The 25,219-nt window shown below is 43.7% G+C and overlaps 2 protein-coding genes across 3 annotated transcripts; both read right to left on the bottom strand.

Annotated features, from left to right (window-relative positions):
* Positions 1-936: 936 nt before the first annotated feature.
* Positions 937-23,638, bottom strand: LOC101162650 (BTB/POZ domain-containing protein 10). 2 transcript variants are annotated; one of them, XM_023955411.1, is made up of 8 exons: positions 23,457-23,638; positions 19,260-19,504; positions 18,878-19,184; positions 10,139-10,241; positions 7,415-7,535; positions 6,112-6,309; positions 4,358-4,468; positions 937-1,693 (listed from the first exon to the last, which is right to left on the bottom strand). In XM_023955411.1, the coding sequence occupies exons 2-8, from the start codon at positions 19,432-19,434 to the stop codon at positions 1,269-1,271; spliced, it is 1,440 nt and encodes a 479-aa protein (XP_023811179.1). In that variant the 5' UTR covers positions 19,435-19,504; positions 23,457-23,638; the 3' UTR covers positions 937-1,268. The 2 variants fall into 2 exon arrangements, with proteins under 2 accessions (XP_023811179.1, XP_023811178.1); XM_023955410.1 differs by lacking the exon at positions 23,457-23,638 and adding an exon at positions 21,324-21,530.
* Positions 23,639-23,773: 135 nt separating this feature from the next.
* LOC101162890 (parathyroid hormone-like) lies at positions 23,774-24,868 on the bottom strand. The gene is made up of 3 exons (XM_020699607.2): positions 24,781-24,868; positions 24,508-24,605; positions 23,774-24,430 (listed from the first exon to the last, which is right to left on the bottom strand). Exons 1-3 carry the CDS (start codon positions 24,838-24,840, stop codon positions 24,199-24,201), a joined length of 390 nt encoding a protein of 129 aa, XP_020555266.1. The 5' UTR covers positions 24,841-24,868; the 3' UTR covers positions 23,774-24,198.
* Between the last annotated feature and the right edge of the window lie 351 nt (positions 24,869-25,219).

The raw sequence follows: 25,219 nt of genomic DNA, 5'->3' as shown, positions 1-25,219 counted from the left end.
ATTCTTTCTCATTAGGGAAGGAGGCGCTGAGAACAACCAATCACAGCTGCCCTATGGTATTTTTAAGTGATGTTGCCATCCAGCTGCTCAAAGAGGAGGAGCCACAGAGCTATGTGAACTGACCTCCGCTCAAAGAGGCGGAGTTAACTCTGCATGGCTGCAGTGGAGAAGCATCATTCACATCAGTCCTTGGCTTCAAGCAGAGCTGATGTCCTGCAGAACCACATCACAGCCGCAAAAAACGGACGTAGTGAACCCTGAAGGAGACTGGGGAGGACCGACCCAGGAAGGAGGCAGGAGGCAGAGCCAGGCGCGCTCATCCTCTTAACCCTTGGGCTATCTTAGATGACCCCCCCCCCCCTTCCATTGAGGTGTTCTCCCTACCATGATAAAGGTGGAAAGATTTCATGTAATCCATGGACACCAGTGAAGATCACAAATCATTGAAGAAAAAAGGTTCAGAGCACTGTCTAGTGGGTCTAGATGACCCAACTCCCAATGGTAAAGTGCCTAGGATAGCACAAGGGTTGCCGATATAAAACCAATTTTGAGCAAAACGCGCTGATTCTGAGTCTTATACCCAAATGTGAGTGTTTATAGCTGATTTCAAGATTTCATTTTGTCCTAATAAACTATTTTTATGAAATCTAAACAAGACTAGTTCTACTACTTCTGCTGAAAATATCCTGTTTTTTCCAGTGTTAGGCCGTTTCCCGCCAGCTCTGGCAGAGCTGCACGCTTTTCTCTTGATGAAAGCCTGAAGGTAACGCTGGACGCAGCCTCCCTGCAGGTCTTTCCTTCACCTGCCTGCAAACCCACTCAGACCTGTGAGCTCAGAGGCCTCCGGCGTTTTGGAGCGTGATGCGAGGAGCGCGCCGTCCCTTCAGGATTTTCTTCTCGCTGCATTTTCCTCCAGAAAACAGTTCTGAGGCAACACTCATTGTGAAAACGTTTATTAGAAAACGGACCCCCCCTTCCTGCATGTGACAATGATGCGTCTGTGCGGCTCAGTGACCTCTTCACAATCTCTTCTGTGGAAAGCGGAGTGCCCCCCCCCTCAGCTGGACAGGAGCCCCCATTTGCCGTAGCAGCCCCCCCTTAGGTCAGGGAGAGACTTTGTGCGACAGAAGGAAAAGTGGCTTTCCCCCAACCGAGAAGAGGCGGGGGGGGCTGTGCTTTAATTTTGAAAGGGTGGGATTGACTGTGTGTCAGTTTTTGTCCCTTTGCAGTCTTTGGATTGAAGCACTTCCTGCTGGAGGGAGGCGCCATCACGCAGAGGGGGACGGCGTGTGGGGGTCCAGCCCGTAGCGGTAGCTGTTGTGGGCGCGGCTGCTGTGCTGCTGGCTGGCCGGGGCCTGGAGGGGGCTGTCCTGAAGCTGCTGGCCGGGCTGGGGCTCCACCCCGGGCCCAGACGGGGGATGGTGCGGCTCGCTGGCGCCTGGCAGGTTGTCCAGCTCGTCCACCTGCGGCCCCGGCGGCTGCAGCGCCACCAGCTGGTCCTGGGGAATGTCTGCGGCTGCTGCAGCCAGGTTGGTGCTGGACTTGGACTTGACACACTGGAAGTCCACGTGGCGACTCTTCCCCTCCTCCTTCTCCCAGGACATGCGGATGAAGGGGCGCTGGACGTAGTTGTAAATGACCTCAGGACGGCCGCCGGGACGCCGCTTTACCTTCTCCTTATAGGTGGGATATCCTGCAGAGGGAGAACATGAACCATCAGAGGAACCAGAGCAGGAATCGGCTGCATCACCTCCTTCACAAATGCAAAGCTTTAGAAAACGAACTCCTCTGTCGAAGCAGAAAAGTGTCTGGATTCTGTTTGACAACCTGGATCATTTAATCTGGAAGAAGAATGAATCCTTCTGAGATTAGATTTTGTTTAAGTGATGGGATGATTGTGGCTAATCCGTGCTAGTTTGATTGTGTTAATGTGTTCAGTAGTTTAGATCATCCCCAACCCCCGGGGTCATTTGGTACCGCACAGAAAAAATAAAATAACTTACATGACTTCCGTTTTTTTTTAATTTCAGAATCTGAAAGATGTTTTATTTTGAAAAATTGCCCATTTCTCTGTTCCATTCCTCTATGTCACTCTTGACGCAGGCCAATTTTCTCGTCTCGGTCACGTGATAGGATACCGCTAAAATAAAAGCCAGGAGCTAGCTAAATGAATGTAAAAACAAACGTCTTTGGAAAGTTTCTTTGCCAAGTGGAAAAGGCCCAGCCAGGAGACAGAAGAGGAGCCTTCCACTTCCAAAAAAAGAAAGCTACATTTGATAGACAGTATCAGGAGTCCTACTTACAATATGGATTTATCCCAACAGGAGATTCCCACGCACCATTCAGCATTGAGGTTAGTTGGATTTTCCATGCACTTATTTTGAAGGCATGTTTAAATGTTATAATAATAACGACCAGGGAGAGTTGTGGGCAGAGAAGATGTTGCTCATGTCATAATTCATGTTTATTGTTATGTTTAGAAAATACCACAGTTTTCATGCAGGTCATATTATTTTGTTGTATTGTAGTGTCGTCACGTGCACGTTTGGTCTGCTGTCAGAGTTCCACAGGCTGCAGGGGTCACTGTCGGAACTGGCATCACAGGGAATTAACCCTTGTGCTATCCTAGGCACGTCCGTGAGAATTTTGCCACACAGCAAACCGGTCCGTGGCTGGGGACCGCTGTTTTAGAACATCTGTGAAAGGTTTTATGGGTAAATCCTATTCTGCACAAATCCTACTTCTATCTTTCAACAGCATTTGAATAACTATAATCTGGTATTTTCTTCAAGTTTGTTGCTCAGATTTAAAGCCCATTTTGTCATCTGTGTGGGGGCAATAAAGTTGAATTGAATCTAATTAGGGGGCCCTTACAGGACTGAACAGGGTTTAGCTTGAGATTAGGCCTGCACAATATACCGCAAATTTATCGTTATCGCGACATCAAGCTGTGCAATATGCATACCGCAAAAGACGGCGAAAATCGCAATAAATGGTTACCTTGACCCTTGTGCTATCCTAGGCACTTTAACATTGGGAGTTGGGTCATCTAGACCCACTAGACAGTGCTCTGAACCTTTTTTCTTCAATGATTTGTGATCTTCACTGGTGTCCATGGATTACATGAAGTCTTTCCACCTTTATCCACCTTTGTCATGGTAGGGAGAACATGTCAATGTAAGGAGGGGGGGGGGGTCATCTAAGATAGCACAAGGGTTAAATGTGCTAAAACAAACTCATGGCAGCTTGAAACATTGAATAAATGAAATAAATCCCTTTATGCGTTTAACCAATCCGAAGGACCCGTTTACGTTGTTGATCAATCAGATGAGCCCTTTTATGTTTGATGTTTGCCTCCTATGTCGACAAGGGTCATTTGGAGTATAATTTTTATACTGTTGAAATGGAAATTATGTTTTTGGTTGGTTTGACATTTGTTTATATACCGCAAATTATATCGTTATCGCAATATTAATCACCAATATCGCATATCGCGAGTTTTCCTCATATCGTGCAGCCCTACTTGAGATGCTTCTCTTTGCACGCAGAACATCATATTCAGCGCTTTTGGTTCAGGAAGCGGCGTTCCAGAAGTCATTCGGGTGGCTCACCGGCGATGCGCTCCTGCAGCAAACCTCAGTTTGAGGAAACTAAACACCTTTAAAGCTAGACAAACTGAGTTTGTTCTATCGACTGTATACGAGAACTGGACTTTGACTCCTCTCCCCTGGCATTCCAAACAGGAAGTGCCTGCTGGGAAGCCAAACTTCCATAGACTTCTACAGAGAAATAAACAGCTGTTACTCATTCTATTGGTCAGAAGACTCATTCTTGATCTGATACCTTTTTTCTTTTCTTTAAACATTTTCTTCCTATTTTTATCAATATTTTTTCTGAAGCACAAGTTATTCAAGTCATACACTGACCAATCAGATGCCTCAATAAAGGTGGGGGGTTTCATGTCGAAAGCGTTTGACAGATTCTCCTGAGCCCACTTCTAAGTGGTAGGGGTGTGGCCTTTCAACAAGCTCACTCCTGTGGCCAAAGTGGTTGTCATAGAAACACGGACCAATCCCTGAACGTCGACTAGTTCCAACATGGCGGCGTCTGTATCACAAAAAATGGACTGAATGGACTTAGATTTGGTTGGAGCTTGAGGTGAACCATTTTCTATGGATGACGTCCCCCTCACTCAGTCCAGTTCTCACATACAGTCTGTGCTCATGGGAACCCAGATCTCCATACGAGTCTCATCATCAGGTGATAACGAGAACATTCAAAAGGTTTCTCCAGGAGTGGAAAGAAGTTGCTGGTAGTTCTGATGAGGCTGAGTGTCACGATCCGGCAGACGACTCACCTTCTATTCCCAGCCGGATCTTCTTGAGCCCTCGCTCCTTCAGCACAGACTTGGCCACGTCTCTGTTCTCGATGTACTTGAAGAAGCGGTAGAGTTTGGTGCTGTAGATGACTGCAGAGACACCACACACTTTCTGTCTGTTTTTAGGCTACAAAACGTTTTCCTCTCTTTGGAAAATAAACAACAGGTCAAGAACACAAGCGCAGAATTCAGGAATCTGGTTGAGTTTCAGTGCAGCTCCTTCCATTCCTTCTTTTAAGGCTCGACCTGAACAACATGCAAGGGTACCGTGATTTCCGGATTAGAAGCAGCTACTTTTGTCACACACTTTCAACCCTGCGGCATATTCAATGATGCAGCTAATTTATGCATTTTTATCCTTCTATTTTTTTAATGCATTTTTTCTAACGGCCGCTAGGGGCGCTCGAGCAGAAAGGGTAAGAGTGAGACAAGCGGTATCTGTGTCGAGGGGACGCACGTTTAATGTAAATTCTTGCTTTATGAATGAATAGCACGAACAGACTCTCATCATGGAAAATGCAAGGAGAAATGCAGATGACGCAGCTTTCAAGTTAAAAGCAGTGTGAAAAAATCACCAACGGGTTTGGAAAAGCCGGTCTGCTGCGTGACGGAGAGGACAGCGCGAGCTCAGGAGAGAATTTACCTCAGAGTGACACTGACAGGAACAACGAAGGAGACACTGAGAGAGTGTGGCGAAGAATATCTGACACTATTCCAATCCAACACTGAGGAGGAAGACTTCCATGGTTTCAGTGCACAGGAGGAAGATAAAGAAAGCTCTCAGTGACTTTTACGTTCATGTTTTTTTAAAACAGCCCTGTCAGTGCTGTGTTATGGTGTGTAACTGTTGTGGAAGAAAACTTCCGGCACAGCGCTAGCCTCTGTGCAGCACGCGTCTATAAGTTACTGCTGCTCTCAGTGACTTTTACCGGTATGTTTTTTAACCACCCCTGTTAGTGCTGTTACTACCATATTGCTGCCGTGTTTCTGACACGTCACAGGGACTGTTTGGAAAGAAAAGCTCAGGTATATTATTAAAACTCTTCCTGTGTACCGTCGTTCTTTGTAAATACATCATGTGTTGAGCCTTTCCTGCGACTACTTTTTTTTTTCTTTCTTTCCTCTCCGCTGAAGGCGGATCTTCCTTCGGGGTTCACTTCCCCATTTGGACCCTCAGAGCCTCCAGAGCGGGTTAAAAAAGAACCCTTCATCATTCCTCTGGGGGAAACCTTCTTTTACTACCCCTTCCTACTACTACCCCTTCCTTACTACCCCTTGTTCCCCTTCCCCCTGTATATCAAACATGAACTCTCCCCCCCCCACACACTTCCGCTGTGCTCTCTCGCTCCCTCTTGCGCTGCACGCCCTCTCTTTTTCTTACACAGACAGGCGCGTGGTATCAGCACATACACATCCTCATTTTACAACACATGTTTCAATGTGGGCACGTGCGGCTTATGGACAGGTGCGGCTTATGTATGTACTAAATGTTTTATCCTTTAAAAACGTAATTGGTGCGGCTTATAATCAGGTGGCTTTATAGTCCGGAAATTACGGTAAGTAAGAGTGAAGTGGGCGGGACGAAAAGCTTGTAGTACGTGTTACATTTTTTTTTACCCCCTGAAACCCATGGACTGCAAAAGGCGCCCCTTGGTGCCGTTCAGGTGAGCCCTGGTGGTTCCTGGATAGTGTTGCTGGATGAGACATGAAATCCAGAGCGGGGGATGTCTTACTCTGCGAGTACTCCTCCCCCATCTGAGGCGGGTACTCCTCGTCCCAGTCCACCACGTCGTCATCGGTCAGTACCACCACGTGGCACTCTCGCTCGCCGCTCTGGGCGCTGGCCACCATCAGCGGCAGCACCATTTCCTCCAGGTAAGACTCGAACTGACGCCGTGCTCCGTCGTTGGACAGCTCGTGCATCAGGGCGCCTGAAGGGAGGGGGGGAGGAAGAGGCAGGTCAGCTCCATCACAAACCCGCCCCCCCAGCATCCCATCAAAGTTCTCCTCCTTTTCCCTCAAAATAAACCTTATCGTCCATTCCCACACATCACCTGTGAGGACTCTAACACTGAAGCGTGATGGTAGGGGGGGGGGGGGGGGGGGGGGGGGGGGATGGTGTCCTTCAAATCTGTTTAAAAGATGTTTGAAATAAAATAAAAATATCCAGGAAAACAATCCAACCATTGAAAATCCCCACTTTAGCACAGCTGTCAGAAAAACCAACAGCAGCCGCTAGAACACACCTGCACTTCTCCTGACGACCAGAGGAGGGCGACGCCTTGCTTAACACGCCTGTGAGATTTAAGGTCAAAATTCTGATGAACATAATATGATGTCACAAAACAGCCAAAGCAGAGAAAAGTATTTTAAGAAAAAGCAGGATTTCATGATTTACTTAAGTTGTGTGTAAAATCATAGAATCAAAACATCCCTCTGACACGTTTTCCTATTTAATCAGCCTAAACCAGTTTAAATAGTTCAGCAGAAGCTTGGGCTGCAGCGTTGAGGAGAGGAAAGCCTCTCATAAAAACATCCCGTCACCCCTCCACCCACAAACAACGACTTAAGTTCCATTTTCACTCTGTTTAAACACAGTGCTGCTTTAAGCTGACGGGCTTGAACATTCCCTTTCACATTTCTATCAACAGTGAGGGGAAGCATTAGACTCCTTCTGAGGGGACAAGTCTTTCCTTGAAGCAGAAACCAGAACAAAAAGCATCAGTTTAACTAGTTTCTCCACTAGATTATGCGGCTGCATAAGAAGCTACACATGACCTTCTTAAAGCAGCCTGAGAGCTGAGGCGGCTCCTCCCACACAAACCCAGCGAACATCTGAAGCAGAGCGGCGAGAAGCTGCCTGAAGCTGCCTGAAGCTGCAGAGCGCCGTCCGGCTTTCTAGGTAAAGAAGGAGCAAGAAGCATCTTTTCCTAACAGCAGCACTTCTCCAGCGCAGCAAAGCCGTCCACACTCACCCAACGGTGCATGGAGGGAGAACAGCTACAGCCTGGCGCCACAGCGGCGGCTGGTACTCACTGAGGTCTCTGCACTTGATGGTGCTGTAGCTGAAGGAGATGCAGAGGTAGTCACACGCCTCCCTCAGCTCAGGGATGGAAACGCCATCAGGGCAGCGGATTATTCCAGACTTGTAGTAATCCTGCCATTTTTGTCCACACATGCACACACAAACACACGGATGAACCCGGGAGGCGGGCGGTCATGCGCGCACACAAGCAGAGAAGGAAAAACAAGACGCCATTATTAATGCTGCCTCGCTCAGAGAGGGAGGGGGGGTGAAAGCCAGAGAGGAGGGGGAGACGGGAGCTGCTGAAGCCCCGCCCCCTGTCTGCTTTGACTTTGTTTGGTTTCTATGCTTCATCCTCACGAGAGAGAAACACAGTCATGCAGCAGGAGAAGAGGAAGAAAAAAGATAGATTTTTGTTTAAAAATCTCAGTAACTCTGCATAAAGTCGCCACATTTCTCTTCATCCAGGAGACCAAACATCTATGAGGCTACACTCCAGCTGGTCATTGATCAGGTAAAGGTGTCCTTGTCAAATGAGCCCCCACCCCCACCCCCCTGCTTCTGAATGTAAAGTAAAGCCAGAAGTGTTGCAGTTCCACAAATGACCACTGGAGGCTGAAAGAGAAGTTTCTCATCTACTGTCATAGCAATGATGTTTCCCTTTCGGCTTTTCCCATCAGGGGTCGCCACAGCGAACGAGTCGCATGGTAAACATGGCAATGTTTTACGCCGGATGCCCTTCCTGACGCAACCCTCTCAAAGCAGCCGGGCTTGGGACCGGCACAGAAGTAGAGAAGGGAACAGGGAGCAGCCGGAGTCGAACCCTGGTTTCACGGACGGCGCCGCAAACCAGCACGAGCTAAACTGGCTCTGACAGTGAATGAAATCTACGGGTCACACCAGGATCTGCTTCAAATGAATGGAAAAGCACCACTGTTCATTTGAACAATAGACATTGTAAAAAAAAACTGAATAAGAAAAATATAAACCTAAATTTGACACCAAATAAAAAGTCAACCTCATTAATAAGAGCTGCTGTTGTTTCTCTTGCTCTTCGTCCTAAAGAAGGATTTTTTGTTTCTAGTGTTTTCAGTGTGGCGGTGGGGCTAAGAGCCCATTGGCTACCGGGACATGATAGAGATTATGATGAAGAACAGCATCACGCTAGGGGTGCACGATATGAGGAAAACTTGCGATGTGCGATATTAGAGATTAATATTGCGATAACGATATAATTTACGGTATATAAACAAATAGAAAAATAACCAAAAACATCATTCCCATTTCATTGCAACAGTTTAAAATTATAATCCAAATGACCCTCATCGACATAGGTGACAAACATCTAACATAATAGGCCTCCATCTGATTGGTAAACAATGGGAAGGCGTCCATCTGATTGGTCATAGCATAAAGGGATTTATTTGATTTGTTAAATGCGTCAAGCTGGCATAAGATTGTTTTAACACATTTTGGGTTTACGATTTATTGCGATATTCGCCGTCTTTTGCGATATGCCTATTGCAGAGCTGGATATTGCGATAACGATAAATTTGCGGTATATTGTGCAGGCCTACATCACGCAAAACTAATTAATCAAATTCAAAAGCAAACGTCTGAATTAAAAACTGTAAATTAAAGACTGACAATGAAGAAAAAAAGAAAGAAATAATATAAAAGTAGAAAATACAGAACGGCAGCTGTTCCAAGTACACATCTTTTTATTTGGTAACAGTTTTAGGTGTAAAATTTGTTGTACAGAATCTTCAAATTTACTGTTTTTTCTTTGCATTTTTAACATTTCTTTAAAGTTTGAGTTTAAAACTTTTTTTAAGTTTTATTTTATGTTTTTTTTTATTCATTTAAAGCTGATCCTGATCTGAGCCCACAGAAATTTCTTTAGTCTGGACAAAAGAAGCGTCAGTTGATGCTTCTGGTGACTTTTTCTTTGCCATCATTGCTGTCTGTGAAACAAAGTTAAAGTAAGATAATATAAGTTTACAAAGAAAAGAAAAAAAGAAAGTTTTATTGAATGAAAATTGATTAAATGAACGGTGTTTGCAGCATACATTTACAAGAAAAAATTTCTATATTAGTCAGAAAACAATCTCCCGATCCTCTCCTTGTCGTTTGTCAAACGTTTTTATTTTGACTCCTTAGGAAAAGTATTTTTTCTCATTTTTCTTATTTCATTTACTTTAAAAAGAATTTCCCTTGATGTGATAAATGTCCAATATGTTCTAGAGGACAATAAATGAGAGAAAGAACTGAACTTGTGTTTCTATCAAATCAATTCAGTTAATTCAAAGTCCATTTTTTATTTTAATAAACTGAATTTCACACATTTTTCCTCGCTGATCCATCTTTCCTCATCTGTCTTTTTAACTGTTCTGTTGTCGAAGTAACAAATTGATTTGCTGTGCATTTGTGGAAATATATTTTTTTCTACGTTTTCTAGGAAAATTCTTGAAACATCAGGGACATTGGAAATGTGATGCTCTGTTCTGAAAACAGACAGCAGCCCTTCAATGCATTGAAGCTGGACGAGCTGCAAAACTCAGACCGGCTTCTGTGAGCTTCACACAACTTCAGCATCTCAGTGAGGTATCATCCTTTAAAGAACACAATGTGCATTTGCAGTGACGTCTGCTTCAGACGATGTCCGATTGGCCAATCTACATGTCAATCAAGTCCCATACTTCTCAGTGAGGACTTTCCTCATCTTCATCACTCACCAGGATGGCTCTGAAGACTGTGGAGCTGATGCCTTCTGCCACCTCAAACTCGCCTTTTTCATTGGGTCGAGTAAAGTTGTTGTCCCGACCAGAACCAAACATCCTAGAACACAAACCAAGAAAGAAAAACACATTCTCTGTGATTACCATTGGATGTAGATGAAGATCCACACATTGGACTGGAATGATGGACTGATCAGTTTTTACTGACATCACATGTCTGTTGTGATGCACTTGGTTGTTTTCACCAGCGGTGGGCCGTCAGGGCCTTCAAGGCTAAAAATATCACAATCGATTGTAATTTGTATTTTGTCCATGCATATTCATTAAATCATTCCAAATGGTCTGTCCATTTCCTTTTATTGTGTTTATGATGGTTATGCTGCTTCCAAACAGACGTATTTTCTCATTTTAGCATATAACCATTCACATTTCAGCTGTCCTCTGTTGCCAGGCAGGGTCAGAGTTAAAGAGACCTTCAATGTCTGTTCTGCAGGCCCTCTAATGCAAAATCAATGTTGGTCATTAATTTCCTTCAACCAATCAGTCAACTGTGAGTTGGTGTCAGCAGGGCATTCTAGCAGATTTACGTCACAGTATTCAGACCTTCTGATTGGACAGAAGTTTCAGGAAGTCCCATGCGGCCTTGTCCAGTTTGACACAGAGCCATGGAACACTTTTTGACGTGTCTCAGTTAAAAACAGAGCTGACTGTAATGTCCTCCATGGAGGATTTAGCAGGAAAATCTCTCATTGATCTCCTTGACTTCCTTCATCAGAAAAATCTGAGTGAATCGTGAAGCAGCTGTACAGATTTGTGTGTTTGATGCTGGCCGTTCCTGTGTCCACTGCGTTTGTCCAGCGGACATTTTCAGCTCTAAAGCGGATTCAAACCTACGCAGAAACACAACTGGACAGACTGGGCTCTCCGCACTGGCCTTGATGGAATAGAAAAGGACTTCTGGATGGAACTGAAGACCATAATCTACATGACAGGGTGATGGACTGTTTAGAGGAGAGAGAGAGGAGGATGGATTTTGTCTCAAAATAATCTGATTTATTTGATGAGTGAAATGATCAACATCATAATAAATAATATTCCAAGTGTATGTGATTATTTTCAATGTTTTTTCCTTGGCTGTAGTTGCATAAGCAGATTTGTTTACTGTTTTGTTTATTCCGTTTATTCAGAGGCATTCATTGTGGCTACAGGAGGTTTTTGATCTGCAATGCAAAGCTGGTTTCTGCATCATAAAATGGTTCAGGGGTTGAGGGAATCAGACGGAGCACCACTGAAGGCCCAGGTGTGTGATGCACGGACCACCACTGAGGTTCACATTATAGTAAAATAAACCTAATGTGTTTCAATCCAAATGGTATTTTCTAATATTGGTCATACTCAACTGATTTCCTTTTAAAATGATTTTATAATAGTTTAGGTTGATTCGATTAACAACTTGCCTCAGACAGATCAATCTGGTTGGATCGTAGGAATAGAAATCAATTTATTGATTACGTTGAATAACTGTTACACCCTTGCTGATTCCCAGACAAACATGCAGACTAGGGCTGGGTTGATTACATGGATTTATTGATCTGAATTGATCCAAGTTTAGTAGATCAAATATTGACCCATAAAAGTAGAGATCCATCTTTTATTCCTTTCCTTTTCCGGTGACCTAACAATACTCTCGTTAGAATTTGTGAGGGCTAGTCTGCTAGCTTGATGCTAACATATAAAGGAATTTCCCATAGGACGGCTCACGATTCTTCCAATCCACTGGAATTTGAAACACGCCACCCTCCTCTTCATCGGGCATTCGCAGACTCAGCATGTCATGTTATAATTAAATGCTGGAGATGATCGCATGGCTTTAAAAGTAGAAACGCCGCTCAGAAGTTCTCCGTAGTTCTCGCTGACAGTCGCAGGCAAATCCAGACAAAACCGGTGTGAACTAATTATGTGATTGTGGTTACGACTAATGCGATGAGCTTTGTGCTTTGAAGCAAACTGTAAGAGCCTGATTCTTCCCTGGAACTGTTTTTTTAATCATCCTTCACTCTCTTAACTTTTTTTCTCAAGACGATAAAAATTGTTTAAATTTCCAAACTCTTAAGGAAACATGTTTTCAAAGTAACCATTTGTGGTCTAAAGCACCGTTTTCTGCTCAGATCTTCTAGAGCAGTGTTTTTCAACCTTTTTGAGCCAAGGTACACTTCTTCCTTGACAGAAATCCGGCGGCACACCAGCATCCAAAAATGTCGCTGTTTTCCTACATGTCGTGATAAAAGTTGTGATAGTTTTCAATAAAAACTTTGAACTAAATTAGTTGAAAATCTGTACAGGTAGTTGTTTTTCCTTCCAGTTCCAACACGCAATTTTATGTAACCTCACAAAAACCAAATGAGAACAATAATAAGTTCTTTTTTTTTTATGTTTTACTATCACAACATGTGTGATAGATTTTATACAAAAAAGACCACCATTTTATTTATGTTTGGGTTCAATTGTAACTACATACAAAGTGAACACGATGAAGTTTTATTAATGTTTTGTTTGTCTTATACACAAATGTAACCAAAAATGTTTTTAATTCTTTTGGGTGAACAAATAGTTTAAATTTAGTTTCAATATGTCTGTTGGCCACTTAGCCTTAATCCTGTTTCTTTTATTTTGTTGCTTGTATTTAAGCAGAACTCTTTCAATTTTTCATAAGTAACGCTGAATTCCTGCTACATACATATTGTTAGAAAACTGTTTTAGTTAGAAATGTGATTTGGACCAAACACAAGGATGTCTGGCTGTTAATGATAAACACAAATGACGAAGGAGAACCAAACCGTTTACCTCGGATTTCATCAAGAGGAGTTGAAAACCGTTAAAACAGATCCAGACCTCGAGGGCCGGTGTCCTGCTGGTTTTCCAGAAAACCTTCCTTATTTCCTGCTGATTACCTGGATCAGGTGTGTTTAGCCAATAAGGAGCTTCAATGGCAAGTTGGTTGGGAAACATGTAGGACACCGGCCCTCGAGGCCTGGATTTGGGGGCCCCTGGACTAATGTGTGCATTCATTGGCTTTTCTGACAGTTAATAGAGTAGCGTCATTGCAATGACACTGTTGCTTTAACCCAATGCATCATGGGAGATGTAGTGCAAAAACTGACGCTGAACATTTTTGTTTGTAATATAAGGTTGTTTAGAACCTTTACAATGTTAGTGATCTGCACATTTTTGTTGGAGCTTCTCCGATTGAGAAACCATGTAACACTGGTGTTATGTTGTTAACTATCTCATTGGTTTATTATTTCACTAATGCATTATACAGTATGTAAACTGTATCAAATGAATATGAATGTCTTCAAAACATTTACAGATTATTATTGTACTTCTATACAAATATGTCTAAATGTGTGAACTGTGTCAATTCAAAATCGAATCCAATAGAATGGATCAAGAGAATTAAAAAATGTCGTGAGTTGAATGGATGCAGGCTCTGATGAATCGAATCATTATTGGTCATAGCCAGTCCTAATGCAGACGCTGCTCCACTGATATTAAAAACTCTTTAACCAAGTCAGATCTCTAGCTGAATGATCAGAGCAGTTTTACAAAACTATAATCTTCTTAGTCAATAACTTACTTTGTAAAATTCCAGAAAAAAATGATGCTGTGTGCAAATTCCGGTAAGGCTTTCTTTTACAGTACAGTACTTACAGTGTACTTAAGTGGTATTTACATGGGACTTATTGTGCAACTACTGGGTACTTTCAGGGTATGTACATGGTACTTTTTATGGGATCTATTGGGTACTTACGGTGTGTTTACATGGTAGTTACATGATACTTTTTTTGTGTTTACTCTGTACTTACATGGTACTTATTGTGTATTTATGTGGTACTATTTGGTTCATACCTATGTGGAACATACTGGGTATCTTTAATATACTTACTGGGTATTTACATGTTGTGCAAAGGTGTCTTTTGTGGTACTTACCACGTGTAAGAACAAGGCAAGTACAAATAAAGTACCTTGACCTTTAGGTCTGCACTCGTATGTTTCATGGTATTTACCATGAATTTACCACAGAAACTACCCCTAGGATAAGGGTCAGCACCCCAAATACATACCCAGTATTTAGTACTAAAAGTACCATGTAGTTGAGTGGAAATAGGGATGACTTTCTTTTACAGTCCAGTTTCATTGTACTTAAGGGGTAGTCCAGAACCAGTGTCCATCTATGCTCACTAGATTAGCAAATATAGACCACAATGCATTGCTTTTGACATTTAAGAAAATTGTATTTAAAATATTTTTTTATAAATCATCCTAGTTTTCGGTGGCTGCACGGTGGCGCAGTGGTTTGCGCTCTTGCCTCACAGCAAGAAGGCCCCCGGTTCAAGTCCCGGCTGGGGGACATGAAAAAACAACATCAATGGGGGACCTTTCTGTGTGGAGTTTGCATGTTCTCCCCATGCAGGCGTGGGTTTTCTCCGGGATCTCCGGCTTCCTCCCACCATCCAAAAACATGCTTCATAGGTTGATTGGCAACTCTAAATTGTCCATAGGTGTGAGTGTGAGAGTGAATGGATGTGTGATTGAGGATATTCTACCCTGCGACAGACTGGCGACCAGTCCAGGGTATCCCTTGCCTACGCCCAAGTGGCCAGGATAGGCTCCGGCAACCCCGTGACCCCGAAAGGGAAAAACGGTCAAGAAGATGAATGAATGAATCATAGTTTTCATCTTTAAAACTCTGCACTCTAAAAAGAGTATTTGGCTGTAGTTGGAAAGATGAACTTTTTTACATTGTTCTAACTTAATTATTTAGTTTGGTGAAAATGAATCATTTTTTAAGTTCATTAAACTTAAAAATAACACGTCTGACATCAATTAATTTGGTGGAACTTTGGTGTGAAGCTGTCAATGCGTCATGATGTCATAACGAAAGGCAGCGCAATGAATAATGGGATACCATTATCTTTGCCTATCTGGGCAGATTGGGGTTAAATTGTGAATTTTTGTCCATGTGTTTTGTTGTCTAGCTGTTTTATTCTGTTTTAACTAGTAATTTAAACTGTTTTGTTTATTTCTTTCTGCACCATGAGTTAGAGTGTGGGAGAGGATGATGACAGAACCCCTTCAGTGGAAAGACACTGTATGTTTTAATATTAAAGACTGATTACACGACTTGTGAATTCCTGCCTTGTAATGCAAGACATTCCTGGGTCATTCATGTCTTTGATATGAAATCACAAAGCCCATTGGTTGAAACTTTAGAAAAATGTGTCGGATTACATTATATAAACAAAATAAAAATAAAAAACAACGTTTTAAGTTCTTTCTCTTTCGGCTTTTCCCATCAGGGGTCGCCACAGCGAATCATCCTTTTCCACCTCACTCTATCATGGACATCTTCTACCCTAACATTAGCCAACTTCATGTCCTCTGTTAAGACATCCATGTATCTCCTCTTTGGCCGTCCTCTTGCCCTCCTGCCAGGCAGCTCCATCTCCAACATCCTTCTACCAATATATCCACTATCCCTCCTCTGAACATGTCCAAACCATCTCAGTCTGGCTTCTCTGACTTTGTCGCTGACACAGGCAACATGAGCCGTCCCTCTGATGTACTCGTTCCTTATCCTGTCTAACCTGGTCACTCCTAAGGAGAACCTCAACATCTTCATCTCCGCTACCTCCATCTCAGCCTCTTGTCTCTGTCTCACTGTTACCGTCTCTAACCCATAGAGCAGAGCTGGTCTCACCACTGTCTTGTACACCTTTCCTTTGAGTCTTGCTGGCACTCTTCTGTCACACAACACTCCTGACACTTTCCTCCAACCGCTCCAACCTGCCTGCACTCGCCTCTTCACCTCTTTTCCACAATCCCCATCACACTGAACTGTTGACCCCAAGTACTTAAACTCCTGCACCTTCTTCACCTCAGTCCCCTGTAACCTAACGCTTCTACCTTGATCCCTCTCGTTCAGACACATGTATTCTGTCTTACTACGACTGACCTTCATACCTCTTCTTTCCAGAGCAAACCTCCACCTCTCTAGCTGTTCCTCCACCTGCTCTCTACTCTCACTGCAAATTACAATGTCATCCGCAAACATCATTGTCCAGGGAGATTCCTGTCTTACCTCGTCTGTCAGCCTGTCCATCAGCATAGCAAACAAAAAAGGACTCAAAGCTGATCCTTGGTGTAGTCCCACCTCCACCTTGAACTCCTCTGTCTGACCTACAGCACATCTCACCACCGTCATACTTCTCTCATACATGTCCTGAACTACTCTGACATACTTTTCTGCCACTCCAGACGACCTCATACAGTACCACAGCTCCTCCCTCGGCACCCTGTCATACGCCTTCTCTAAATCTACGAACACACAATGCAGCTCCTTCTGACCTTCTCTGTACTTTTCCATCAACATTCTCAAAGCAAAAATGGCATCAGTGGTGCTCTTACGGGGCATGAAACCATACTGCTGCTCACAAATCTCCACCTTCTTCCTAAGCCTGGCTTCCACTACTCTTTCCCACAGCTTCATTGTGTGGCTCATCAACTTTATTCCTCTATAGTTGCTGCAGTTCTGCGTGTCACCCTTGTTCTTAAAGATTGGGACTAGAACGCTTCTCCTCCATTCCTCAGGCATCTTCTCACTCTCTAAAATCCTATTGAACAACCTTGTTAGAAATTCCACTGCTGTCTCTCCTAGGCACTTCCATACCTCCACAGGTACGTCATCAGGACCAACGGCCTTTCCGCTCTTCATCCTTTTCAGAGCCTTCCTAACCTCATCCTTTCCAATCTCTGCTACTTCCTGCTCCACAACAACCACATCTTCCTCCCTTCTTTCCCTGTCATTTTCCTCGTTCATCAGCTCCTCAAAATACTCCTTCCATCTTTTCTGTACACTCTCTTGGGTTGTTAGCACCTTTCCATCTCTGTCCTTAATCACCCTTATCTGTTGCACGTCCTTCCCATCTCTGTCTCTCTGTCTGGCTAGCCTGTACAAGTCCTTCTCTCCTTCCTTTGTGTCTAACCTGTCATATAGCTCATCGTAAGCTTTCTGTTTGGCCTTTGCCACCTCTCTCTTCACTTTACGCTGCGCTTCCTTGTACTCCTGTCTACCTTCCTCAGTCCTTTCTACATCCCACTTCCTTTTAGCCAACCTCTTCCTCTGGACGCATTCCTGTACTTCCTCATTCCACCACCAAGTCTCTTTACCGTCTTTCCTCTTTCCAGATGACACACCTAGCACCTTCCTACCTGTTTCCCTGATAATCTCTGCTGTAGTTTCCCAGTCCTCTGGAAGCTCATCCTGACCACCCAGGACCTGCCTCAACTTCTGCCTAAATTCCTCACAAGTTTCTTCATTCTGTAGCTTCCACCACTTGGTCTTCTTTTCTGTTTTCCCTCTCTTCTTCTTCCTGACCTCCAGAGTCATCTTACACACCACCATGCGGTGCTGTCTGGCTACACTCTCTCCTACCACCACTTTGCAGTCATTAACCTCTCTCAAATGACCTCGTCTACATAGGATGTAGTCCACCTGAGTACTCCTACCTCCACTTCTGTATGTCACTCTATGTTCCTCTCTCTTCTGGAAGTAAGTGTTGACTACAGCCATTTCCATCCTCTTCGCAAAGTCCACCACCATCTGTCCCTCCAGATTCCTTTCCTTCACACCAAACCTGCCCATCACCTCCTCATCACCTCTGTTGCCCTCACCAACATGCCCATTAAAGTCTGCTCCAATAACAACTCTCTCTCCTCTGGGAAAACTCTCTATGACCTCATCCAACTCACTCCAGAATCTCTCCTTCACTTCTAACTCACAGCCAACCTGTGGCGCATACCCACTGACTACATTCACCATCACCCCTTCAATTTCTAACTTTAGGCTCATCATCCTGTCTGAGACTCTTTTCACCTCTAGAACACTGTTTACAAACTCCCCCTTCAGAATCACTCCTACCCCGTTTCTCTTCCTATCAACACCATGATAGAACAGTTTGTATCCTCCTCCAATACTACGTGCCTTGCTGCCCTTCCACCTTGTCTCCTGCACACACAGTACATCTACCTTCCTTCTCTCCATCATGTCTGCCAGCTCTCTGCCTTTCCCTGTCATTGTGCCAACGTTAAGAGTCCCTATTCTCAAACCTATGTTCCTGCCTTTTCCCTTCTCTCTCTGGCCACGGACCCTTCTGCCTCCCCTCTTTCTTCCACCAACAGTAGTCAAATTTCCACCGACACCCTGTAGGTTAACAGCATCGGTGGCGGTCGTTGTTAACCCGGGCCTCGACCGATCCGGTATGTCTAAAGTGTTGTGGATGATTCGCATGGTTATTTTGGTAATAAGTTAGATCAACTTATTACATTGACTTGGATAGCCATAAAAATGTAAGTTTAATATACTTAATTCAATTAGGTGTTATCAATTGAAGTGATTCAATTAGAGTGTGTGAATTTGTAAATTAAAATGTATATATTTATTACGTTTTTATTTCAACAAATGCGTGACATCATATTTGGCATTAATAAAAGTAGTGGGGTTGTGTCCGAATTGAGCCAGAAACCAGAGCGCTGGATTGTTCCGCACCATATAGACTTTTAGGGGTTTAGAAGACACAGTGTTAAAACGTTTGTTTTCAGGTTCCAATCACAGATTATTGAAGTTTGTAACAAGTTCAAAGAGCTTTTCTTTGAACAGACGGTCAGACTCCGTACCTGCCCAGCATGGTGTTGGGCTGAGCCGTGAAGATGGCCGGATCCACCACGAATCTGGTGTTGTCCACGATCAACGTGACGCGTTCTCCTGGCCGGATGGCTCCTCGATGCTCTTTGCTGCTCACGTCATACACGTACACCAGCTCGCACAGCCCCTGGACCACAGGGCGGGAGTGGAAGTCCAGTCCAGGCGAACCTATGGGCCGGGGCGCATAGCCTCCTCCTATGTGGTGGTAGTTCTGAGAAACCCTGGGGGCACGTGGGCTGGAGGGTCTGGAGGAGGAGCCTCCATCGCCGCGTTCACGGTCTGTGTGAGCAGAGCGGGATCGAACATGAGGCGGGTCTCACAGAAGGACTTTAGTGTCTCCTCTGACTTCCTCACCGTGCTGTCGCGTTGGGGAGGTGACATTTCTGATGCAGGGTGTGAGCCCGCCCTCTCCTCTCTCATGGGAGGAGTCACGTGAGCGGTCGCCGGAGCGCCGCCGCTGTTCCCGGTAATGCTCCCCACCCGCCCGGTCTCTGGTGCCGCCGACATCCCCAGCCCCGTAAACATTCATGGTCCTGACCTGCAGAGGGCGCTGCAGCGGCTGCTGGTCCCAGTCCAACCCTGACAAACCACGCCCCTCCCTTCAGAGGAAACACAAAACCACTATTAACACACAAACTGAAACACAGACACAATCACACACAAAGACACGTTTACACAAATCAAACATCTGTCTTTGGTCTCTATCATGATCAGGATCCAGGGTTAGAACGTTCTAGCAGAACTTAAGAGTGAGAACAGAATGCGGATCGTAGCCGACTTCTCTGACTCTGAGTCCAGTGAAGTTATTCAGCTGGATTTTCTATTTATAGTTCACTAAACTGAGGTTTATTCCAAAATAAACAATAATTGTGGTAAACAACATTTTGCTCCAAAGCAACAAAACATACTCAGAAATACAAAACAAAAAATAAACAAAACATGCGATTAGAACATGATTTTAAAAAAGAACAGTCGTCATCTTTCCAATTCTCATCTTTCAGCTGCTTTAAAGTTTAGGAATGTTTCACTTCATTGTATTTTAGCATTATCTATTTTCTGTTTCATTATGTTGTTTTTTAATCATCATTTGGGTTTTTTGAAGCTATGGTAACAAATCAGTTTTCCCGTTGTGGGATCAAATATTCTTATTCCCAACACACATTGAGAAGAGACACAATATTCCTGTCAGCAGATATTTGCATAATGAGGTTAATATAAGCAAAAACAAACACATTTCTGCCCACAAGTGTCTGTGACAACGTTCTGGTCTGACTGTACAGCCATGATGACCCTGAACACATCATCATACCTGAGACCGACAGCAGCAAACCTCAGGAAGAGGAGAGACTGTGTTGTATCTTTAATAAACGACGTGGTAAATATTTATCCTCAAACTGCTAATAAAGATCAGGCAAAAGTCAAAATAGCAACTTGAATTTATGACATCTGACTGAAATGCTTTGACAGTTTTTATTAAAATGTGTCACTTTTAAGCTTCATATTCAGCCCAACAACAAGCAGCCCTTCAGTCTGTGACAGCAAACCCTGCAGAGATGCAGAAGAAGATTTGGATTCTGAATGGCCAATAGAAACTCTGTCTGCTCCTCGGCCCTCCTGCACAAGCTGCCAACGTCCTTGAAGACAAGGGTGGCCATCCAGGGGAGAGGAAGAGGCGTGCACGCAAACACACACCTCTGCAACCTGACCGGCATGGTGCCGACACGTCCACTCCATGAACACAAGCAAAGTCCCTTTGTGGACCTCCAGAATTCCCTGATCCAGCATCCACCAATACTGAATACTTAGCAGAACAGAGGCAAGATAAGTAAGAAAGGGTCTTCCAGAGGAGCCGGGCTGGCAGCACGAGCAGCAGGGTGGAGGGAACAAAGGAACTGGGGGGGGGCAACATTTTCCTCAGGACAGGAGCATCTGGAGGGGAAATGAAACCCAATCTCTGCTCGTTCTTTACCATCCAGCAGATTCTGGTGTTTTCAGAAAGCTATACGTTTGGTGTAATGAAGGCAATTCTTTCCCAGACTTAACCAAGACATTTATGTCAGCTGAGGATGCAGGAGTCCAGGCAGTCTATTAAAAGCATGAGGTGAGAGCAGCAGGGTGAGCGTCCAATCAATTATTTAGGAGCTCCTGGCGGTGAAACACAGTCAGGCAGAAACAGGAGCTGCATTTCTTCAAACACAACACGCATGAAAATACCACGCTGCCTCTAGAAGAGCACGAATGAAACGACCCACAGCATTAAACAGAAGTCTTCTGCCGTCACTGTTTGGTATCAGAGGTCCCATCAAGGACAGAATCCCCCCCATCTGTTTCAGAGACAAGACAAAGAGCTGCCGGTGTGACCGCGAGGCACAACAGCGGGGCTCCAACCCTCAGCTGGGAAAGCGGACCTGCACCTACCGGTCGGTATCAGAGGACCAAGTGAAGACAAAGCAACAGGGAAGCAGCTGGGGGACGACGGCGGCACACAAGCCCTGCGCTCCTCCAAACAAAGCGGGCTCCCCGGCCGCTTCAGCATCCCCGCTCATCACTTTCCAACTTCATCCGCATCGTTTCACGCGCCCATCCTGCACAGGCAGACGCAGCAAAAAGCTGCAGCTCAACGGAGGCGACCACGATTCAGCCAGTCACTGGGGGGGGGGGGGGGGGGGGGGGGGGGGGGGGGGGGGTAAAAATGTGCATGTCCTGATTCAATCAGAGCGATGCTGCCTTCAAGTGCTCCTCGGAATGCACCCCTTTCCGTCTCAGCGAAGCATTGCCGTGCAGTTTTCTTGTAGTCGGGTAAAGTGTTGGGATTCAAACCATAGAACCGCCATGAAAAAATTCCAATGAAGATGAGATTACTGACCAAGACTTTGAAGCATCTAATCAACCTTCATGTCCTCAGGAAAAGGTTTTATCTGCACAAACGTCAATAAAAGATCCCATTCAGAGGCTCTAACACGAACTACAGTCCCTCTGTCCTACACATTTATTCTTTATTGACTCAGCACTCCCTGATGTGATATGAAGGATTAAACTAGAAAACACGGATTTTTAATCAAAGTTCCTTCAAATACCACTTTCTCTAACAAAAAGAAATGGAACAAAGGAAAACGTCTATGGAGAAGCACAATTAAGGGACATAATGTCTATTCACCCACTCATTATTCACAAGCACAATGTAAGGCCAAAAACGAACACAAAACCTCCCAGAGAAGTACTGAAGAAAAATGACTCCAGAACATTTGAGCTCCCTGCTGAGTCTGGTGAGAAGGGAACATGCAGAACATCGCCGAGGATGCTGATAAAGGATGATTCCCTCCACCCTTAAACTCTTTAGGTTATCACACAAACCACAGCAAAGCAACAAGTCACAAAGATGTGCAGAGCAAACAGGAAAAGAAACATTATCATAGATTTCACAAACACTAAACTGCAGATCTACTACTTAAAAATATTCTCCCACATTGCTGTATTTGCAGATCAACTTTATACAGTTAGAAGATTTCTAAAACCTAGAGATGTCTTTTATTTTCATAGGTAATTTAAAACAAGATGAAAATACAAAACCACGGTGGTGCAGTGAGTATGAAGTTCGTTGGTGTCGAAAATAACACTCTCCACGCTGTTAAAGAAATCTCACTAATTGTTTTGTTTAACATCTCTATGTTTCAGAGGATGACATCATTCTAACCCTCACCAACATCAAGAACAGCACTTTTAGTTAAAGCAATGGTATTGGATACGTTTTAACGTTTATGATTTATGTTTTACTTGTAATTTAATTCCTCTGTGTGTCTTTTTTTTAATGTTATTACCATTTGGACCTTGAGCTTATTATAAAATTATATTCTAATTTAAAATCTTAATATTGTAAATCACTGCTTTGTTCTTCTGTTTATCAGCATAACAACAGAGTTCATGAGGTTTGGTGACAAACACACACATGTAACAAAGAAAATCAATAAACCTTTTAAATTTGACAGAATTATTCTTATAAAAAAACACTTTCTAATTAGTTGTGTTTATTTCCCAAAAACATTTTTTTACTGATGTGTGACATGTTCCTTTTTTTGCCTGCAGGGTGCTTAATTTAATTACAAATTATTTTTAATATTATTAAATTGTCATTACCAAAAACATGTCCAAAATGTGACTATGAAAACCTAAGTCAAAAGAACAATACGAGTCACTATAGCAAACCTGCTGCTAACATTAAATAGCATCAGGCTGAACTAAGAAGTAACAAATAAAACCGCGCAGCTTTTCAGCAATTCTTTAAAACTGTAATAAAAAAACCAAAAGAAGATCAACACTGATTACCGAAAACCTGCTGCTCGCATCACACAGATGAATCAAACAGAAAATGTAAATATACGTAATGATTGAAAAACGCTTTCTAAATTCCGATTTTTAACATTTTTATACGTTTTATGAGTTCATTAAAAAATCTTCCTCGCGCTATGAAAACGGGCTCCACACAGCCGCGGGGTAGCTACAGTTAGTTTTTAGCTAACTGGAAACTAAAGAGTTTAAGTTAGCTTTATTTACCGCTTTTCTTTACATTCCAGCGCGGGTTTCAGTTAGCGAGTTATCCGGTTAGCCGTCTAACTTAACAGTAAACCTGAAAAGAAAAAGACGGTCGTCTTCGAGGGAAAATTTCCTTTACTTCATCCACGAGCTCCATGGAGATCTGTTTTGGTATGGGACACCTGAGTTCTCGTCTAAGATATCGCGATAAAAACACCAGCACACCGAGAACAGGGATCTATGCTTCTGCAAACACAAGATTCACCCCAATTAAAACAAATAACCAGTTTATCCTAGAGGTCGGGATAGGCTCAGTGACCCCAAAAGGGAAAAAGGAGGTTTATAAGATGAATGAGTTTATTCTCGTTTTACATCAACAGTGAAGTATTAAAAAGCAATATTTATTTTCTTAATATCGTTGAAAAGCTTTGACAATCTTCCATCTCACAGAACCATTAAAACATTTTTACAATCAAGTTGGAAAAAAAAAACTATATAAAAACACCAACAAGTTCCAAAGTCGGCCCTGAGGTCTTTGTGAAACGAGTTAGTTGGTCCTATAGACGTGTTTGTTCAACAACACTACTACAATAAAGGTGCTGACTCTTTAAGGCTTGCTTCATTAAAGCACTGTTTCATAAATACTAATTTGATAATTTAAACTAAATAAATACGCTCAACATCAAGTAAGCGAACAGATGCAAAAGAAATGTTCTTTAGATGAGAACAGAGTTGGAAATGTTGCCGTCATAATCGAGCAGATTCAGGCCTGCTTTGGCTCAAGCAGGTGTTCTAGGAGGTCCAGGGCGTCCCGGATGTCCTCGGCTGTCAGCCTCCTCCTCCGCCGGGCCTCCGCAGGGTCCCCGCCGCCGCCTCGCCGACCCGCTGGGTTGTGAATGCCGCGGACTCTCATCAGCAGCCACTCCCGGCGGTCCTCCACCTGCTTCTGCTGCCCCAGGTTGTGCATCAGCTGCATTTCACTCACCGTCCTCTTGCTGCGGAAACAGGTTTCAGAAAATCACTGTCGTGCTGCTCGTTGATGTCAATCAAAGAAAAAGGGAGAGGGGATTACCTGAGAGGTCGTCCTTGACAGTGAATGGAGAAGTGCAGGATGCAAAGTGAAATGAGAAGAACCCGGTAATCCATACCTTGCAGGTAAATCTTGATAATCTGTCAAAATTGAAAGATAAAGTTAAATCATTTCTTTGTAGTCTTCAAAAGGCTGTTATTTCTTTTTCATCACAATAAAAAACCAAACCAAAACAACAAACGTATGTTGTACAATAAGGTGTAAAAGAGTGATGTCAGTTTTTCAGCTCTTGGCCTCCATTTCTGAGGAACATACCTGGTGTGAGGACGGGTTCTCCACAGCCTGGTAAAGATCAAACTGTGGTTTGGGTCTCATCAGTGGGCCCCTCTGGTTCAGCGGCTGGTTTCTCAGTAATGATCATCCCTGAACTCCTCAGGTTCCTTTTATAGCCCTGCTGTCCTGTGCTGATGAGCCGCCTTCATTATTGGTGTTGATGTCATACCTCCAGCTCCTGGAGGGGGCTGGACATGAATGACGCCCCCCTTAGCCTTAGGCTGTCACGGCTGTCATATGACCAAATGAATGGCTTTGAACCTAAATGCCTTCACACCTTTTGGGGTTGGAAAAAAAACAACTGTGAATTGCAAGTTTTTGTGCATCAGTTCATGCGGAAATGTGAAGCACTGAACGCTCTGCATCTTCATGTAATGTTTTTGTGAATGATCCGACTAGGTCCACATCTAATGTGACCTTT

Source organism: Oryzias latipes, chromosome 6, assembly GCF_002234675.1.
Source record: "Oryzias latipes chromosome 6, ASM223467v1".
In the NCBI taxonomy this organism is placed as follows: domain Eukaryota; kingdom Metazoa; phylum Chordata; class Actinopteri; order Beloniformes; family Adrianichthyidae; genus Oryzias; species Oryzias latipes.
The sequence above is the reverse complement of the archived record's forward strand: the minus strand, read 5'-3'. Positions and strand labels throughout refer to the sequence as shown.

Coding starts and splice junctions, on each gene's coding strand:
- LOC101162650 (XM_023955410.1), bottom strand. CDS start 21,451: ATGAGCGGGGATGCTGAAGCGGCCGGGGAGCCCGCTTTGTTTGGAGGA. Junction 19,505..21,323: donor TGGTCCTCTGATACCGACCG/GTAGGTGCAGGT, acceptor TTTCCTCTGAAG/GGAGGGGCGTGGTTTGTCAG. Junction 10,242..18,877: donor CCCAACACCATGCTGGGCAG/GTACGGAGTCTG, acceptor TTTGTGTTCTAG/GATGTTTGGTTCTGGTCGGG.
- LOC101162890 (XM_020699607.2), bottom strand. CDS start 24,840: ATGAGACCCAAACCACAGTTTGATCTTTACCAGGCTGTGGAGAACCCG. Junction 24,606..24,780: donor AGAACCCGTCCTCACACCAG/GTATGTTCCTCA, acceptor CAATTTTGACAG/ATTATCAAGATTTACCTGCA. Junction 24,431..24,507: donor TGTCAAGGACGACCTCTCAG/GTAATCCCCTCT, acceptor CTGTTTCCGCAG/CAAGAGGACGGTGAGTGAAA.